The sequence below is a fragment of the Heterodontus francisci genome, chromosome 26, assembly GCF_036365525.1.
Source record: "Heterodontus francisci isolate sHetFra1 chromosome 26, sHetFra1.hap1, whole genome shotgun sequence".
Taxonomy (NCBI): domain Eukaryota; kingdom Metazoa; phylum Chordata; class Chondrichthyes; order Heterodontiformes; family Heterodontidae; genus Heterodontus; species Heterodontus francisci.
The window spans coordinates 7,624,853-7,645,204 of record NC_090396.1 but is presented as its reverse complement, the minus strand read 5'-3'; the positions used below and the strand labels follow the sequence as shown (position 1 = coordinate 7,645,204).

Genomic DNA, 20,352 nt, shown 5'->3' with positions numbered 1-20,352 from the left:
TCCCATAAGCCCTAAGAACTATATCTAACTCTTTCTTGAATATATTTAATGATGTGGCCTCAACTGCTTTCTGTAGTAGAAAATTCCACATGTTCACCACTCTCTGGGTGAAGAAATCCTTCCTCATCTCAGTCCTAAATGGCTTACCCCTGATCCTTAGACTGTGACTCCTGTTCCTGGACTCCCCCGCCATCAGGAACATCCTTCCTACATCTAGTCTGTCCAGTCCTGTTCGAATTTTGTAGGTGGGGGAGGGGCGAGTTGGTTTGGCTTGGAATGGGGGAGGGCAGAGTTAGCCAATGGCCTACTCCTGATTTTAATCATGTCCATTCCTGCTGGATATTGTGATGTGGATAGGCTACTTGTGAAGGCAGGATGCTGCTAGATTGGGAACAGCATCCGCTCCATGGTGGAATAACCTGATAATGCAAGATATTCAGGCTCACATATGGGGAATGGGTAGTTGGATGAGGTAGCAGAGGGACATGAACAGCCATTGGAATATACCTCAGGTACAGGCAGAAGAAAATTAGGAAAAACATTATTGATTCCTTTTTTCAATTCAATCTTCAGCTGGGCTTCACTCACAAGGTCTTCCTTTATTGTTCATCATCTTTGCCCTTGAGAAGGTGATGGTAAACTGCCTTCTTCAAACTCTGCAGTCTGTGGTAAAGGTACTCTCACAGTCAATCTTCAAACTCTGCAGTCTGTGGTAAAGGTACTCTCACAGTCAATCTTCAAACTCTGCAGTCTGTGGTAAAGGTACTCTCACAATCAATCTTCAAACTCTGCACTCTGTGGTAAAGGTACTCTCACAATCAATCTTCAAACTCTGCAGTCTGTGGTAAAGTTACTCTCACAATCAATCTTCAAACTCTGCAGTCTGTGGTAAAGGTACTCTCACAATCAATCTTCAAACTCTGCAGTCTGTGGTAAAGGTACTCTCACAGTCAATCTTCAAACTCTGCAGTCTGTGGTAAAGGTACTCTCACAGTCAATCTTCAAACTCTGCAGTCTGTGGTAAAGGTACTCTCACAGTCAATCTTCAAACTCTGCAGTCTGTGGTAAAGGTACTCTCACAGTCAATCTTCAAACTCTGCAGTCTGTGGTAAAGGTACACCCACAATCTTTCTTCTCTCTAAGTTCTGTTTGCTGTCCATGACCGACTTGTTGCACTGCGTGATCGACGTATGGGTGCTTCTTAATGGAATGTTGCTTGTGCGCTGCTTCTTTGTTTCCTGCATGGCACGTTCCCAATTGCTGCGTGGCTGCCTACCTGGGCAGCTTAAAAGGAGCATTGTCCCCAGTGCTGCCAAGCATTCCAGGATTTTGACCCAGCGATGATGAAGGAATGGCAATATATTCCTAAGTGTGTCTGGTGTGACACAGGGAAGTGAACTTAGAGACAAGGGCAGCAGACACGTGGGAACACACCACCTGCAAGTTCCCCTCTAAGTCACATACCATCCTGACATGGAACTATATTGCCGTTCCTTCACTGTCACTGGGTCAAAATCCTGAAACTCCCTTCCTAACAGCACAGAGTGTGCCTACACCACAAGGACTGCAGTAGCCCACGAAGGCTGCTCACTGCCACCTTCTCATGGGCAATTAGGGATGAGCAATAAGTGTTGGCCTTGCCAATGACACACATCCTATGAACAAATAAAAAAGGTGGTGTTCCTATGAATATGCTGCCCTGGTCTTCCTCAGAGAGTACTGTCGAAGGAGCCTCGGCAAGTTGCTACAGTGCATCTATCGGTAGCAATGCACTGCAGCCATTGTGTGCCAGTGGTGGAAAGAATGGAAATTTGAGGTAATGGATTCTGTAATCATCACCAATAAAAGATCAGAGCCAAGAGGGGTTGTATTTTGCAAACCATCCTGTCCGAGATTAGATGGCTAGAGTTCATGTCCATACAATCCATAGGCTTGAAAATCACACCAAATTAATAATTCCTCAGCAAGATGATTGTGGCAATGGTTCTTCTTGTACAAAACAAGTTCTACGTGCCAGTGAGGCTAGAAATAGGAAGTTAGTGCAGCGAAACACGTCGCTGAACAGCTGATGTAGGAGGGAGGGTTTCAGATATCTGGACCATTGGGATCTCTTCAGGGGCAGATGGGACCTGTACAAGAAGGACGGTTTGCATCTAAACTGGAGGGGCACAAATATCCTGGCTGCGAGGTTTGCTAGTGTCACTCGGGAGGGTTTAAACTAGTGTGGCAGGGGGCTGGGAACCAGAGCAGTAGGACAGCAAGTGAAATACATGAAGGGGAACTAGTAAATAAGGTCAGTAAGACTGAGAGGAAGAGCAGGCAGGGAGAAGTTGCGGAGCACAGCGGGACTGGTGGTCTGAAGTGCATTTGTTTCAATGCCAGAAGTATAACCGGTAAGGCAGATGAACTTAGAGCTTGGATTAGTACTTGGAACTATGATGTTGTTGCTATTAAAGAGACTTGGTTGAGGGAAGGACAGGATTGGCAGCGAAATGTTCCGAGATTTAGAAGCTTCAGGCGGGATAGAGGGGGATGTAAAAGGGGTGGGGGAGTTGCATTACTGGTTAAGGAGAATATCACAGCTGTACTGCGGGAGGACACCTCCGAAGGTTTCATGCAGGGAGGCAATATGGGTGGAGCTCAGGAATAGGAAGGGTGCAGTCACGATGTTGGGGGTTTACTACAAGCCTCCCAACAGCCAACGGGCGGTAGAGGAGCAGATATGTAGTCAGATTTTGGAAAGATGTAAAAGTAACAGGGTTGTAGTGGTGAGTGATTTTAACTTCCCCTATATTGACTGGGACTCACTTAGTGCTAGGGGCTTGGATGGGGCAGAATTTGTAAGGAGCATCCAGGAGGGCTTCTTGAAACAATACGTTGATAGTCCAACTAGCGATGGGGCCGCACTGGACCTGATATTGGGGAATGAGCCCGGCCAGGTGGTTGAAGTTTCAATAGGGGAGCATTTCGGGAACAGTGACCAAAATTCCATAAGTTTTAGGTACATGGATGATAGTAGAATGAAGGGTAGGTAGTTAGTTTGATATTAGAGTAGGTTAAATGTTCGGCACAACATCGTGGGCCGAAGGGCCTGTACTGTGCTGTACTGTTCTATGTTCTATGTTTTTCAGGTACTTGTGGATAAGGATAAGAGTAGTCCTCGGGTGAAGGTGCTAAATTGGGGGAAGGCTAATTATAACAATATTAGGCAGGAACTGAAGAATTTAGATTGGGGGCGGCTGTTTGAGGGTAAATCAACATCTGACCTGTGAGAGTCTTTCAAACGTCAGTTGATTAGAATCCAGGACCAGTATGTTCCTGTGAGGAAGAAGGATAAGTTTGGCAAGTTTCGGGAACCTTGGATAACGCGGGATATTGTGAGCCTCATCAAAAAGATAAAGGAAGCATTCGTAAGGGCTAGAAGGTTGGGAACAGACGAAGCCCTTGAGGAATATAAAGTAAGTAGGAAGGAACTTAAGCAAGGAGTCAGGAGGGCTAAAAAGGGTTATGAGAAGTCATTGGCAAACAGGATTAAGGAAAATCCCAAGGCTTTTTATGCGTATGTAAAGAGCAAGAGGGTAACCAGGGAAAGGGTTGGCCCACTCAAGGACGGAGGAGGGAATCGATGTGTGGAGCCAAAGGAAATGGGTGAGGTACTAAATGAGTACTTTGTTTCAGTATACACCAAAGAGAAGGACTTGGTGGATGATGAGCCTAGGGAAGGGAGTGTAGATAGTCTCAGTCATCTCAATATCAAAAAGGAGGAGGTGTTGGGTGTCTTGCAAAGCATAAAGGTAGATAAGTCCCCAGGGCCTGATGGGATCTTCCCCAAAATACTGTGGGAGGCAAGGGAAGAAATTGCTGGGGCCTTGACAGAAATCTTTGCATCCTCATTGGCTACAGGTGAGGTCCCAGAGGACTGGAGAATAGCCAATGTTGTTTCTTTGTGTAAGAAGGGTAGCAAGGATAATCCAGGAAACTATAGGCCGGTGAGCCTTACGTCAGTGGTCGGGAAATTATTAGAGAGGATTCTTCGGGACAGGATTTACTCCCATTTGGAAACAAATGTACTTATTAGTGAGAGGCAGCATTGTTTTGTGAAGGGAAGGTCGTGTCTCACTAATTTGATTGAGTTGTTTGAGGAAGTAACAACGATGATTGACGGAAGGGCAGTGGATGTTATCTATATGGACTTCAGTAAAGTCTTTGACAAGGTCCCTCATGGCAGACTGATACAAAAGGTGAAGTCACATGGGATCAGAGGGGAGCTGGCAAGATGGATACAGAACTGGCTCGGTCATAGAAGACAGAGGGTAGCAGTGGAAGGGTGCTTTTCTGAATGGAGGGATGTGACTAGTGGTGTTCCACAGGGATCAGTGCTGGGACCTTTGCTGTTTGTAGTATATATAAATGATTTGGAGGAAAATGTAGCTGGTCTGATTAGTAAGTTTGCGGATGACACAAAGATTGGTGGAGTTGCGGACAGTGATGAGGATTGTCAGAGGATACAGCAGAATATAGATCGGTTGGAGACTTGGGCGCAGAAATGGCAGATGGAGTTTAATTCGGACAAATGTGAGGTAATGCATTTTGGAAGGTCTAATGCAGGTGGAAAGTATACAATAAATGGCAGAACCCTTAGGAGTATTGACAGGCAGAGAGATCTGGGCGTACAGGTCCACAGGTCACTGAAAGTGGCAACGCAGTTTGGATAAGATAGTCAAGAAGGCATATGGCATGCTTGCCTTCATCGGTCGGGGCATAGAGTATAAAAATTGGCAAGTCATGCTGCAGCTGTACAGAACTTTAGTTAGGCCACACTTAGAATATTGCATGCAATTCTGGTCGCCACACTACCAGAAGGACGTGGAGGCTTTGGAGAGGGTACAGAAGAGTTTTACCAGGATGTTGCCTGGTCTGGAGGGTATTAGCTATGAGGAGCGGTTGGAAAAACACGAATTGTTTTCACTGGAACGACGGAGGTGGAGGTGCGACATGATAGAGGTTTACAAAGTTATGAGCGGCATGGACAGAGTGGATAGTCAGAAGCTTTTTCCCAGGGTGGAAGAGTCAGTTACTAGGGGACATAGGTTTAAGGTGAGAGGGGCAAAGTTTAGAGGGGATGTGCGGGGCAAGTTCTTTACACAGAGGGTGGTGAGTGCCTGGAACGTGCTGCCGGGGGATGTGGTGGAAGCAGATACCATAGAGACGTTTAAGAGGCATCTTGACAAATACATGAATAGGATGGGAATAGAGGGACACGGACCCCGGAAGTGCAGAAGGTTTTAGTTTAGACAGGCATCAAGATCGGCGCAGGCTTGGAGGGCCGAATGGCCTGTTCCTGTGCTGTGCTGTACTGTTCTTTGTTCTTTGTTCTTCGGATGTTTTCTTATTCATTCATGGGATGTGGGCAAAACTGTCTAGACCAGCATTTATTGCCCATCTCTAATTGCCCTTGAGAAGGTGGTGGTGAGCTGCCTTCTTGAACCGCTGCAGTCCATTTGGGGTTGGTATACTCACAGTGTTAGGAAGAGAGTTCCAGGATTTTGACCCAGCAACAGTGAAGGAATGGCGATATAGTTCCAAGTCAGGATAGAGTGTGACTTGGACAGGAACTTGCAGGTGGTGGTGTTCCCATGCATCTGCTACCCTTGGCCTTCTAGTTGGTAGAGGTTGCGGGTTTGGAAGGTGCTGTCTAAGGAGCCTTGGTGCGTTGCTGCAGTGCGTCTTGCAGATGGTACACACTGCTGTCACTGTGCGTCGATGGTGGAGGGAGTGAATGTTTGTGGATGGGATGCCAATCAAGCGGGCTGCTTTGTCCTGGATGGTCTCGAGCTTTTTGAGTGTTGTTGGAGCTGCACCCATCCAGGCAAGTAGAGAGTATTCCATCACACTCCTGACTTGTGCCTTGCAGATGGTGGAAAGGTTTTGGGGAGTCAGGAGGTGAGTTACTCACCTCAGAATTCCTAGCCTCTGACCTGCTCTTGTAGCCACGGTATTAAAATGGCTACTCCAGTTCAGTTTCTGGTCAATTGTAACCCCCAGTCGGGGATTCAGTGATAATGCCATTGAATGTCAAGGGGAGATGGTTGGATTCTCTCTTGTTGGAGATGGTCATTCATTGCCTCACACTTGTGTGGCACGAATGGTACTTGCCACTTATCAGCCCAAGCCTGGATATAGTCCAAGTCTTGCTGCATTTCTACAGAGACTGATTCAGCATCTGAGGAGTTGTGAATGGTGCTGAACATTGTGCAATCATCAGCGAACATCCCCACTTCTGACCTTATGATTAAAGGAAGGTCATTGATGAAGCAGCTGAAGATGGTTGGGCCCAGGACACTACCCTGAGGAACTTGTGCAGTGATGTCCTGGAGCTCAGATGATTGACCTCCAACAACCACAACCATCTTCCTTTGTGCGAGGTATGACTCCAACCAGGAGTTATTGAGGGATTGCTGGTGCAGATAGATGGTCCTCTGTGACTCTCATTCAAATCCAGCCCTGAGTGAAGAGAGGAAAGTCCAATGCTTCCCAGTGATCAACATTCCTGGACAACATCCAGGCTTGGGCTGATAAGTGGCGAGTAACATTCGCGCCACACAAGTACCAGGCAATGACCATCTACAACAAGAGACAATCTAACCATCTCCCCTTGATATTCAACAACATTACTGTCGCTGCATCCCCCACTATCAAAATCCCATGAACAAATAAAAGAACAGGCATGGAGAACAGCAGTCAACTTCCTCTAATGCTGCACTGAATCTCACTCACAGTGGTCATTGTGTGGAAATGGGAAAATGATGCTTAATGTGCTGTAATGACTCTACGACTGGTCCAGCAAATGGGGCTTTTATGAGGTGGGAGACAGTGTAGAGGGAGCTTTACTCTGTATCTAACCCAGTGCTGTAGTTCCAGTTCCGAAGAAGGGTCACTGACCCGAAACGTTAACTCTGCTTCTCTTTCCACAGATGCTGCCAGACCTGCTGAGTGGTTCCAGCATTTCTTGTTTTTATTTCAGATTTCCAGCATCCGCAGTATTTCGCTTTTCTTCCAGTGCTGCACCTATCCTGGGAGTGTTTGATGGGGACAGTGTAGAGGGAGCTTTACTCTATATTTAACCCTTGCTGTACCTGCTCTGTGCCCAATTTGCTGGCCCCAACATGCCTCAATTTGATGAAGACAAAGAAATGAAAAGGTATCTCCGAGAAATACAATGTTCCTCGGACTGCTACTCTCGCCGCATCCTGAGATCCACACTCAGTGCTATGCGCCGCCATATGCACACACTGGACCTCTCTCTCCAGCAGCACCGTCTCACCTTATCTCAAATCTGTTCTACTCCGCAGTTTCATCTCATCTTACGTCTCATCCGACGCATTAACAAAAAACTTTTTTTCTTCCTTTCAGGTGTTAAGGAACGCAAGCTCCAGCAGCTGATGGGGACTAATGCCCCTCCAGATCCTCCTTCCGCTTCACTTCCCTCTGACCCCACCCCTTCTGAGCTGACCCCTTGCCGTGTATTCACTATACCCTCTGACCTCCCCCTCTCTGATGCTGAGCGTTCTGTACTCAGCAAAGGTCTCAGTTTTATCCCCTTACGCCCCCACCTCAATGAATTTCACGCTCGGCATGATGTTGAGCTCTTCTTCTGTCGCCTCCACCTCCGGGCTCAATTCTTCGACCACGAGTCCTCCCCCCGACCAGCATACCCATTCACCCGCCTCCAGCATTCTCCCTCTACCTGAACCCCTCACCCTGGCCTCTTACCCGCTCTTGATCTCTTCATTGAAAACTGTCGGCGAGACATTGGTCGTCTCAATTTCTCTGCCCCCCTCACTCACTCTAACCTGTCCCCCTCTGAACTTGAGGCACTCCGTTCTCTCAGGTCTAACCCCGACATGGTCATCAAACCTGCAGACAAGGGTGGTGCTGTTGTTGTATGGCGTACCGACCTCTACCTTGCAGAAGCTCAACGCCAACTCACAGAAACCTCTTCCTACCTCCCTCTGGACCATGACCCCACCACCGAACATCAAGCCACCGTCCAAAGGACTGTCACTGACCTCATCTCCTCTGGAGATCTTCCCTCTACAGCTTCCAACCTCATAGTCCCGCAACCCCGGACAGCCCGCTTCTACCTCCTTCCCAAAATCCACAAACGGGACTGTCCCGGCAGACCCATTGTGTCAGCCTGCTCCTGCCCAACTGAACTTATTTCTTCCTATCTAGACTCTATCTTTTCTCCGCTGGTGCAGTCTCTTCCCACCTACATCCGTGACTCTTCTGACGCCCTACGTCATTTTGACAATTTCCAGTTTCCTGGTCCCAACCGCCTCCTCTTCACTATGGACGTCCAATCGCTCTACACCTCCATCCCCCACCAGGATGGTTTGAGGGCTCTCCGCTTCTTCCTGGAACAGAGGCCCAACCAGTCCCCATCCACCAACACCCTCCTCCGCCTGGCTGAACTTGTTCTCACATTGAACAACTTCTCCTTCAACTCCATGCATTTCCTTCAAGTAAAAGGTGTTGCTATGGGTACCCGCATGGGTCCTCGTTATGCCTGTCTTTTTGTGGGATATGTCGAGCATTCTTTGTTCCAGTCCTACTCAGGCCCCCTCCCCCAACTCTTTTTCCGGTACATTGATGACTGTATCGGTGCCGTTTCCTGCTCCCGCCCCGAACTAGAAAACTTTATCAACTTTACTTCCAATTTCCACCCTTCTCTCACCTTTACATGGTCCATCTCTGACACTTCCCTTCCCTTCCTCGACTTCTCTGTCTCCATCTCTGGGGATAGGCTGTCTACCAATATCCATTATAAGCCCACTGACTCCCACAGCTACCTCGACTACACTTCTTCACACCCTACCTCCTGTAAGGACTCCATTCCATTCTCCCAGTTTCTCCGTCTCCGACGCATCTGCTCTGATGATGCTACCTTCCATGACGGTGCTTCTGATATGACCTCCTTTTTCCTCAACCGAGGATTTCCCCCCACTGTGGTTGACAGGGCCCTCAACCGTGTCCGACCCATTCCCCGCACCTCTACCCTCACCCCTTCCCCTCCCTCCCAGAACCATGACAGGGTTCCCCTTGTCCTCACTTTTCATCCCACCAGCCTCCATATCCAAAGGATCATCCTCCGCCATTTCCGCCACCTCCAGCGTGATGCCACTACCAGTCACATCTTCCCCTCCCTTCCCCTGTCAGCATTCCGAAGGGATCATTCCCTCCGCGACACCCTGGTCCACTCCTCCATTACCCCCACCACCTCGTCCCCGTCCCAGGGCACCTTCCCTTGCAATCGCAGGAGGTGTAATACCTGCCCATTTACCTCCTCTCTCCTCACTATCCCAGGCCCCAAACACTCCTTTCAGGTGAAGCAGCGATTTACTTGTACTTCTTTCAATGTAGTATACTGTATTCGCTGCTCACAGTGTGGTCTCCTCTACATTGGGGAGACCAAGCGCAGACTGGGTGACCGCTTTGCGGAACATCTCCGCTCAGTCCGCAAGCAGGACCCTGAGCTTCCGGTTGCTTGCCATTTCAACACTCCCCCCTGCTCTCATGCTCACATCTCTGTCCTGGGATTGCTGCAGTGTTCCAGTGAACATCAACGCAAGCTCGAGGAACAGCATCTCATCTACCAATTAGGCACACTACAGCCTGCCGGACTGAACATTGAGTTCAATAATTTCAGAGCATGACAGCCCCCCACTTTGCTTTCATTTTTAGTTATTTTTTCTTCCTTTTTTTTTTTTTGCATTCCTTTTTACATTTTTTTACTATCTTTTTTTGCATTTATTTCATTTCATCTTAGTTTGTTCAGTTTGCTTACCCACTGTTTTTTTCAGGTTGTTTTTCTTCAGGTTTGCACTTGCTGCTGTTCTATATTCAGTATATTCACACCTAATCTGTACTAATGCTTTGTCTTTCAACACACCATTAACATATTGTTTGCCTTTGCTCCGTGACCTTTTGGTCAGCTATGTGGCCTGGTCCAATCTGCACCTTCTCCTTTGTTATCTCTTGCCCCACCCCCACCTCACTTGTTTATAATCTGTGACTTTTCTAATATTTGTCAGTTCCGAAGAAGGGTCACTGACCCGAAACGTTAACTCTGCTTCTCTTTCCACAGATGCTGCCAGACCTGCTGAGTGAATCCAGCATTTCTTGTTTTTGTTTCAGATTTCCAGCATCCGCAGTATTTTGCTTTTATATAAATGAAAAGACAAGCTCTCTGACATGCTGTTGGATATATTCTTTAACTTTTATTTGTTTTGATTCTGCATGCTCATTCTGTCCTGCCCTCCTGCAGCTGGTGCCTGAATTCCACATTGTGTCCTATTGCTTACAGATAATACGGACGTTTGCTCGGCTGCATCTGAATGATGTGCGTGTGAAACGCAGCCTGCTGAATCGACAGCTTGGAGAGGGACCACTTGCCAGGTACTGTAGGGGAAAGAGCAAAAGGGTGACATACAGGAGAAGGACACAACTCAATTCAGCTTAGCTTTTAAATGCAGTGAATGAGACCCTGAGCTCGGTTCCTGGTAAATGCAAACGGACTGTCTTAATATTGATTGATGCAGGGCATTGGTGGGCAAAAGGGAGGGAAGGAGGCATATCTTAAAGGTGAAATAGTCCGTTGGGGAACTCAGCCAGGGTTACCTCCATTCTCTTACTTAGAGAGTGGAGAAATCAGCTCAGGTCTCCACTCCCAAGCTAGCTGCTCTGCTGGACAGTACCTGGGTACATTTTTCAGGGACTTTCAGGCTTGACTGTCATGTACCACCACTCATTATCTAGGCTCACATGTAGAGTATGGCCACTTTGCAAGCAGCAGAGGGCTCCCAGCATGATTGGCAATTTCAGGAGGGGAGAAAGATAGAAAATATTATAAGTTTGAACTAAAATAAAAAAGCCTGTTTCACCTTTAAGATATGCCTCCTTCCCTCCCTTTTGCCCATCAATGCCCTGCATCAATCAATATTAAGACAGACCGTTGGTGAACTGCTGCTCCTAAACCAGCCATTATGAGTTGCACAACAGGCACTAAGCATTGGTCAGGAAAGGCCCTAATGACTGTTCGTAGTTCCCAGGCTAAGATTAGAAGTCATGTTGGGCAAATTCACATGCCACCATAAATTGTGCCAGCGCTCTGTGGGTGTTGCGCACACCAGATGGTATGTCCGCTGATCTAAGACGATTAACTCAGTGTATAATTAGGTCCCTGGTCCATTTCAACTTAACTGAAGCATGACATTTTTAGATTAGAATGTAATTATTTGACAAGCGATGAGCTTGCTATCCATTGCATAATCATAACTTGGGACACCTGTCACAGTCTAAATCCAGCTCTCTCCAAGTGCCAGTGAACTAATCTGCCTCTTTCTTTATAACAATCATTCTCATTATTGCCTTGTTTAACTGGTTGTGGTGCAATGGCTTCCCATTCACAACACAGGACTGGATGTACACTTACTACAAAGGTTTCATTCTTAGCTGAGCTTTCTCAAGGTTGTAGACTGCATTTATTTATTTCTTTGTCTACTAATTTCTATTACTCCTCTGTTGCTTAACCTTTATAAAAGAACAAAGAACAGTACAGCACAGGAACAGGCCATTCGGCCCTCCAAGCCTGCGCCGATCTTGATGCCTGTCTAAACTAAAACCTTCTGCACTTCCGGGGTCCGTATCCCTCTATTCCCATCCTATTCATGTATTTGTCAAGATGCCTCTTAAACGTCGCTGTTGTACCTGCTTCCACCACCTCCCCCAGCAGCAAGTTCCAGGCACTCACCACCCTCTGTGTAAAGAACATGCCTCGCACATCCCCTCTAAACTTTGTCCCTCGCACCTTAAACCTATGTCCCCTAGTAACTGACTCTTCCACCCTGGGAAAAAGCTTCTGACTATCCACTCTGTCCATGCCGCTCATAACTTTGTAAACCTCTATCATGTTGCCCCTCAACCTCCGTCGTTCCAGTGAAAACAATTCGAGTTTATCCAACCTCTCCTCATAGCTAATGCCTTCCAGACCAGGCAACATCCTGGTAAACCTCTTCTGTACCCTCTCCAAAGCCTCCACATCCTTCTGGTCGTGTGGTTCGGGCTCAAGGACATTGTTTCCCATTTTCTAGCTGGTTTGATGTCGCACCCTATGTGACCGTCTCAAGCTAACTTCACTTACCCTCAATGCCTATGCCAATGCCTAATGCAAAATGCAGAAGTACATTTATTTTCTAACAGTGGGTATCGTAGCCTAGTTCTTATGGTATGATTGCAACCCAGAGGTCGTGAGTTCAAATCCCAACATGGGAAGTATTGAAATTGAACTCAGTGCTGACATCACAAAATGACCATGAGAAGCTATTGGGTTTGTGGCCTAGTTGGTAGCAAACTCTCCTCAAGTTAGAAGGCTGTAGGTTCAAACCACTCTCCAGAGGCTTGAGTACAAAATCTAGGCTGACACTCCAGGACTGAGGGAGTCAGAGATGCCATCTTTCAACTGAGATGTTAAACTGAGGCCCTATCTGCTTTCTTGGGTGGAAGGAAAAGATCCCACAGCATTACTTTAAAAAAAAAAAGCAGGGACGTTCTACCTGGTGTCCTAGCCAATATTTATCTAAACAATGTTACTAAATACAGCTGATCAAATTGCTGTTTGTGGGACTTTACTGTACTGTATGCTACATTACAACAGCAATTACACTTCAAAAGTGAACCACTTGGACACATCTTGATGACATGAAAGGCTCTACAGAAATGTACATCTTCTGTTGTTTTAAAAATCCAACTAGTTCATCATTGCCCCAAATGTGACTAATATGTGACTCCAGTCTCACACGAAGTGGTTGGCTGTTAATGTCATGGAATCATAGAATGCTTACAGCACAGAAGGAGGCCATTTGGCCTGTCATATTCGTGCCGGCTCTCTGCAAGAGCAACTCAGCTAGTCCCTGTCCACCACCTTTGCCCTGTAATGAGAAGCTTTTTATGCTGTCTGATGCAACATAAATGAAATGCCTGGAGTATAGTTGGTTGAAGATTTCAAAACAGGTTTACTTACAACTGCACTATTATATACAGTACAGAGCTAACTATTTACAGAACTTGCCTCTAGATGTTACAGTTGCAGAGTGGCTCTGGCTCTGAGTCACATGACTGCATCCTAGTACTTAGCTCATTAGCATACTAAAATCTTCAAGCGACATCACTCTTAAAGGCAATCAGACAACATTCCCTTCCTTCCAAAGATAAGTCTCATATGCTAAAAATAAAAGCACAACACATTAGATAACATCAAAATTATTTACACAGGTATAGAGATTATGAAATTTACAAATATACAGGCTCATGATTCCATATATCATCTCAGTGGTTTGACAACTCTTGCTCGGGGAATTCGCATCTCATCTGTTGCTGCAGATTCTCCCCCTCTGCATTCAGTCTTCAGACTACTAATATATTCTGTTGCTTTTCTCAAGATGACCACTTTTGAGGATTGTCATTCTTGGTAAGTATCGGCATCTCATCTTGAAGAGCCAATATACAATGCTTCAACTCATTCATCCTCTGCCTCCTCAGGACATTGTGTGTCCTTCGCCTCTCCTCACCCTCCGTGTCTGAAAGCTTGGGACTCAAGGTTGAGGACTTGTTGGGGGAGGAATACTTGGCCTCATGGAGATACCTGTCCATTCTGGCTCGTTATGATGCTGGTGGTTCTCCAGAGCACAGAAGTGAAGGTGCAGCATAGTTGTGCTGTTGCTGGGTTTCCAGACTGCACTGTTTGATGCTGTTCAGAGTCTGCGAGCAGATTCCAGTCCTTGGGGATTTCCCCTTGGCAATGCTGTCGTGGATAGTTAAGATATTGAGGTCCTTACACACTGGTAGTCCTGTCACTGCTGGTCCGCTTGTGTCTACTAGGTAGAATGTTTTTGGTTTCTATGTCGACTTGCCATTGCATTGTTAATATGTCACTGTAAGGGATGGGTGACCTGTTGTATGCAGATAACTTGGCAGTTGTCGGTGATATCATAGATTTCCAATGACTCTGGTACATATCCTTCAGGATTCGGACTGGTAGGATATTTACACTAGTGCCGGTGCCACTCTTAACCCTGAGTGTATGTTTGCCAGCTTTCTTTGGGCATGTGATGTTAATGGTGGCAAAAGCTTCCAGTTGTTTGACTTTCTGAACCTGACATATCATGTTGATAATGTGAAACGCTTGTTCGTCTTCTGTCTGAGAATTACTTCTCTCTGAATCTTGTCTCAGGTCTGTTTCACTGCCTGTTGTCTGTTTGTCTGTGCCCTGCTGTGACTTCTGGCTGTGTCTTTGGAGCCAGACTTCTTGCATAGGCTGGCCCAGTGTCCTTTTGCACCGCACACTTTGCACGGGTCACGAAATCCACTTACCATACAGCTTGCTTACTCTTTTTGACCTGGTTATCTTACCGATACTGTTGGCTGCACTTCGTGCTTGCAAGTGCTGTTGTCCAGCTACAATAGCTTCTTATTTCCTGCCATCTTCCAGCAGTGCATCAATGCTGTGATCTGTCTTTTTCTCCAAGAGGTCTTTCTGAAATGCTTCAATGGGTGTTGATACAATCACTAGTTCCATTATTCGGTCTGACAGCTCAGTTTCTGAGACATCACATTCATTGCCCTTACTACGGCAACTATTGATTCCTGTGCTGTTGCCTGTAGGACATCAATTCCAGGCGGTGAATTCGAAAATTCACTCTCAATCGGAGTTGATCTTCCAACACTTTCCATATCTTTGTGGGATCTTTCTGGTCCTCGTCAGATAAGACAGACGTATTGATTCTGTGTAATCCCTCATTTCCAGCTGCTATCAGTATTTTTACAGCCTGTTTTTCTAATTCTACTGTCACTTGGTCAGCAAAGCATAACTGTGTTCTTTGTTTGGAAAGTTGGAACTCAAGTAGTATATCCATGGCCTGCCAGTTCATGCTGGGAAATTTGGTATCCATTTTTCTGCTGCTCTTTTGTGTTAAAACTTGTTTTATGACTTATTCTGTGATTCTGTATTGCTTTCCCTTTAAAAGAAACTCTCTTGGCTGCTTTGATTGACAGGAGCAGGTGTTCAGCAGTGCTTGTCTATTTATCTTGCTTCCAGCACTGTTATTTGTCTGCTAACACAGCTGTGCAATAGGCTTTTCAAGTGCTTTTTTCTCTCTGTTAGAGTTTGCTTATACAGCCGTTCAATAGGCAATTCTTCTTAGTTGAGTAGTTTTATGGGATTTTTAAAAAGCTCGGGCTGAATGAATAAAAGGTCTTCCCACCCGAGTAGTTTGATTTTTTTTTTTAAGCTTCAGCTGTGAGCTGCGTGAATGGAGGATTCCTTCACACTTTGTTGTCGGGCGCCTCCTGTCATGGTGCTGACTCCAATCAGCCTGGGAGGGGGGCTTTTTAAAACAATTGATCAGCCTGAGATAGGGATTGGCTTTTCCCTGTTTTATTCTTTTATTGAGCCTAAAAAAATCAAAGTTGCAAACACCTCAAAGCTTTTTTTCAATGGGGATTCCTGGACAGTTGGGAGAATGACTCACCCAATTGCAGAGATTAATTTGCAACCTGTCATTTAGTGCTCTGTCTTCTACAGCTTGAGGTAAGTGTTTTCATCTTTCCCTGTTTGGGCCAGTTATTTTTCAACTTTCCTCTCTTGTGGCTGTAGGAAAGTCGTTTTATTCTCTGTGCTCTTCAAGCTTAGACTTTGGTTTCTACCACAACTGCCACCATGTAATGAGTTCTTGTTATGTTGTCTTTTGCAACGTAAATGAGATACGTGGAATTCAGTTGGTTGAAGATCTCAAATAGGTTTATTTACAGCGACACTATTATATACAGCACAGAGCTAACTATTTATAGAACTTACCTCTAGGTGTTACAGTTGCAGAGTGGCTCTGGCTCTGAGTCACATGACTGTGTCCTGGTACTTAGCTCATTAGCATACTAACATCTTAAAGGGACATCACTCTTAAAGGCAATCATACAGCATACCCCATAGCCCTACAAATATTTTCTCTTCAGATAATTATCCAATTCTCTTTTGAAAGCCATGATTGAATCTGCCTCCACCACACTCTCGAGCAGTTATTCCAGATCCTAACCACTCGCTGCATAAAAAAGTTTCTCCTCATGTTGTCATTGCTCTTGCTAATCAGTGACCTCTAGTTCCGGATCCTTTTGACAAAGGGAACAGTTTCTCTCCATCTACTCTGTCCAGACCCCTCCATCAAATCTCCGCTTCATCTTCTCTTCTCCAAGGAGAACAGCCTCTGCTTCTCCAATCTATCCAAACAACTGAAGCTTCTCTTGTGAATCTTTTCTGCACTGTCTCTAATGTCTTCATATCCTTTGTAAAGTGTGGTTCCCAGAACTGGACACAATACTCCAGTTGAAGTTGAACCAGTGTTTTATAAATCTTCACCATAACTTCCTTGCTTTTGTACCCTATGCTTCTATTAATAAAGTCCAGGATCCTATATGCCTTTTTAACCACTTTCTCAACCTGCCCTGCAACCTTCAACAATTTGTGCACATATACCCTCATGTCCCTCTGCTCCTGCACCCCCTTTTGATTTCCACCCTTTATTTTATATTGTCTCTCCTCCCTCTTAGGGCAACTGGGAATGAACCTTGCTGCCCTCATCTCAAAAATTTTTTTTTTAAATGTACCTTCTATTCAACTGCCCCAAGTATCTCTTTAACCATTGTCCCTCAGTGACCTTTTGTTGTTGGGAGCTGTCTTTCTGCGCAGACTGTTCTGTCCTATGATACTGTGACTGGGAACAGCGAGAGTGAGATTCTGCATTTGTGCTGTTCCTGGAACAGAGTCACACTGTTACATTTTTACCACCTCGATGCAAGGAGAACAATGAAGATAATTATAATCAGACAGCTAAAGTGTTTCCAGCATTAGACTGGACCAGGATTCAAACTTGGTGTTAATGGGAGCCCTTCTATCAAGGCCTGAACTCTGTTTCAAGGGGGCCTTTACGTCAAGATCTTCCTTTGATCCACCGGGTATCTGACAAGTGTTTGGAAAACCAGAATCTATAGTTTCGATCTAAAATTCAAAATTATTACTTTATTCTCATTTCTAATACATAAATAATCCACTGTTTCTCTTATTACAGGGAGGCCCATAAAGCAATGAGGAGCCTTGAACACACAAGAAGTTATCGGCCAGCAACTTTTCTATCCCAGCACTTCAACTAGGAGAGATAAACTGGCACCCCGAGACATTACACTGGCACCCCGAGACATTACACTGGCACCCTGAGACAATACAAGGGCACCCTGCGACACTACACTGGCATTCTGAGGTATTACATTGGCTTCCCCAAATTCTATATTAGAAACGGTGCTACATTGCATTTCACACTTGAGTTGGCTTGGCCTAGCCTGGCTTGGTTCTCAGAGCAAAACAAACCTGAAGTTTACAATATTGATATTAAAACAGGATAAGTGCCCTTTCTGGTTGTGGTAACATCCCTAATAGCATCTTCTCTATTTCAGCACTTGTCTTTGTGCACACACAGTTACATCTCTACTTCAGAAATCCAGATCCATTCAGTCTCCATCTGGTTCTTGGGATTCCAACCACAGATTCAGGAGGCGTACTAGCGAAATATTGATGGTGTTCTGTTCGAGATAGCTTCATTTACCCCTGTTTACTCCTCTTCTGAAGGCAGTGGGAAATGATTATACATTTGATTAAGTGAGTGGATAAAACTGTGGCAGAAGGAGTTTATGGGGGAAAGTGTGAATCATCCATTTTGGAAGCAAGAAAGATGGATTTTTCTGAATAGTGAGTAGGTAGGAAATGTGGAGGAACCACGGAAAGTACAGAAAACGCTAAAAACGAGTGGGCAGGTATGAAAATAATTTGAAAGGCTCATGAAATGTTGGCCTTTATCTCAAAGGGGCTGGGATACAAAGGGGTGGAAGTTATGTTACAGTTATATAAAGCTCCAGTTAGACCCCATCTAGAGTACAGCGTTCAGTTCTGTACACCAAAACCTCTGGAAAGATATATTGATCTTGCAGAGGGTGCAATGCAGATTCACATCAGTAATATCAGGGCTAAAATGGTTAAATTACGAAAACAGGTTGTATAGACTAGGCTTGTATCCCTGTGCTTAGTTTTAGGGTGGTTCGAAATAGTTTTATTATTTACTTTACCAACACATTTGTTAAAGGAGTCAGTTATATCTTATATTTTATGCCAATCAGTCACAATTAATCCTAGAACCTTGATTAAGTTGCATTGTTGATTAATCAGCTAATATATAAGTTTAAACATTTAATTTGTCTGTAGTCTGCTGTAGCCAACAAGCCTGGCCATCTGTGTTAAATGAGGCATTACCAGCTCCAAGTAACCCTGTGTTAATTCAAGGCTGGGAAGTCTGCACAGGCAATATTAATCAGATGGTATCTCTTGAGAATGAGTGAAATTCTGTGCAGAAGAGACGGTATTTCAGCCAAAGTGTCTGGGACCTTGAAGTTCATGAATTCTTCTTTGCCCATCTTGTCCAGGTGTCTTACTTCAATTCGAAGTTGTAATTAAAAAACAATCTAATTAAGCTAGTAACAGCTAGAGCCAATTATCAGGCTAATAAAAACAACTGGGTACTGCCTGTGCGGAGTTTGCAAGTTCTCCCTGTGACCGCGTGGGTTTTCGTCGGGTGCTCCGGTTTCCTCCCACAGCCAAAGACTTGCAGGTGATAGGTAAATTGGCCATTGTAAATTGCCCCTAGTGTAGGTAGGTGGTAGGGAATATGGGATTAGTGTAGGATTAGTATAAATGGGTGGTTGTTGGTCGGCACAGACTCGGTGGGCCGAAGGGCCTGTTTCAGTACTGTATCTCTGAAAAAAAAAGTACTGGAAATACACAGCAGGTCTGGCAGTATCAGTGGAGAGAGCAATAGAGTTAACGTTTCAGGTCTGTGACCTTACATCAGAACTTAAAGCTCGCCTCTGACTGCCAGGGGGCGTGATGGTCAGAAAAGGGTTAAAAACAAGATTCTTATAAGGTTTCAGTGAACAGAAACAATAGAAGACTTCAGAGGTATAACTACAGACTGACAGACAATGAAATTCTCCATGTGGCGAGGGATCGAGACTGGAAAGAGAGAAGAGGACCTTCGTGTCTTTCTGTGACCAATACTCGACCAGGAAGTGCACCTGCCAGAGCTGCAAAGTTATTTTCCTAAGTTTGTTAAGTATAATTTTACTTCCAATAAACTTTCTGGACTTATTATCCAAGTATCCTATTGCCTTAATTGGTCTTGTTCGGAACATAATTAAGGGTGTTTTTGACCTGCATTCCCTTTTTTATCAATTCATTCATGGGATGTGGTCGTTGGTGGCTAGGCCAACAATTATTGCCCATCCCTAATTGCCCTTGAGAAGGTGGGGTTGAACTGCCTTCTTGAACTACTGCAGTCCATGTGGGGTAGGTACACCCACAGTGCTGTTAGGAAGAGAGTTCCAGGATTTTGACCCAGAAAAGGAACAGCGATATAGTCCTAAGTTAGGATGATGTGTGACTTGGAGGGAACTTGTAGGTGGTGATGTTCCCATGCTTCTGCTGCCCTTGTCCTTCTAGTTGGTAGAGGTCGCGGGTTTGGAAGGTGCTGTCTAAGGAGCCTTGGTGCATTGCTGCAGTGCATCTTGTAGACGGTACACACTGCTGCCACTGTGCGTCGGTGGTGGAGGGAGTGAATGTTTGTAGATGGGATGCCAATCAAGCGGGCTGCTTTGTCCTGGATGGTGTTGACATTCTTGAGTTTGTAAGACCCCCTCTCTGGTCTAAAGGTTCTTGTCTTTACTCTTGATATCAATGGCACACAACAACTTGGATACTGTTTCACTAAATGTGATACGTCTTTAATAAATCTCTAAGCAATAGTACATACTCAAAATGACGCAGGTTGCTTAGGAATCTCAGGTGGTCAGTCCTTCGACAGATTTCCAAGTGCGACTGGGAAATGGCTAACCAGGCCACTCTAACTACTGCATTAACAATGTCCTTGAGGGCTGTAGCTTTATACAGCTTCCTGACCCTGGCCCTTGGCATATAAGGTAATGTTTTGAATTGGGTCATCCAATTGGGTTTCAGGGCCTAGCTATGCAAGACCACCTGCTTGTGGTCATATCCTGCGCTCAGTGTGGGGGGTGGGTCTTAGTGCATACCACCCATGGATGTGATATCTGTGTCTTGATAAGGCAAGAAGGAAACTATTCACACACACATAGAAAGAGTTAGATATAGTTCTTAGGGCTAATGGGATCAAGGGATACAGGGAG

General features: G+C 45.4%; 1 protein-coding gene across 1 annotated transcript in view; it reads left to right on the top strand.

The window, feature by feature from the left end:
• The window catches only part of LOC137384523 (protein HEATR9-like), a 218,387-nt gene extending 199,860 nt beyond the window's left edge, over positions 1-18,527 (top strand). Inside the window, exons 15-16 of the mRNA XM_068058661.1 lie at positions 10,367-10,458; positions 17,178-18,527. Of these exons, the coding sequence (XP_067914762.1) occupies positions 10,367-10,458; positions 17,178-17,259 (174 nt within the window). The 3' untranslated portion in view covers positions 17,260-18,527. The remainder of the gene's footprint in view (positions 1-10,366; positions 10,459-17,177) is intronic.
• Positions 18,528-20,352: the final 1,825 nt, after the last annotated feature.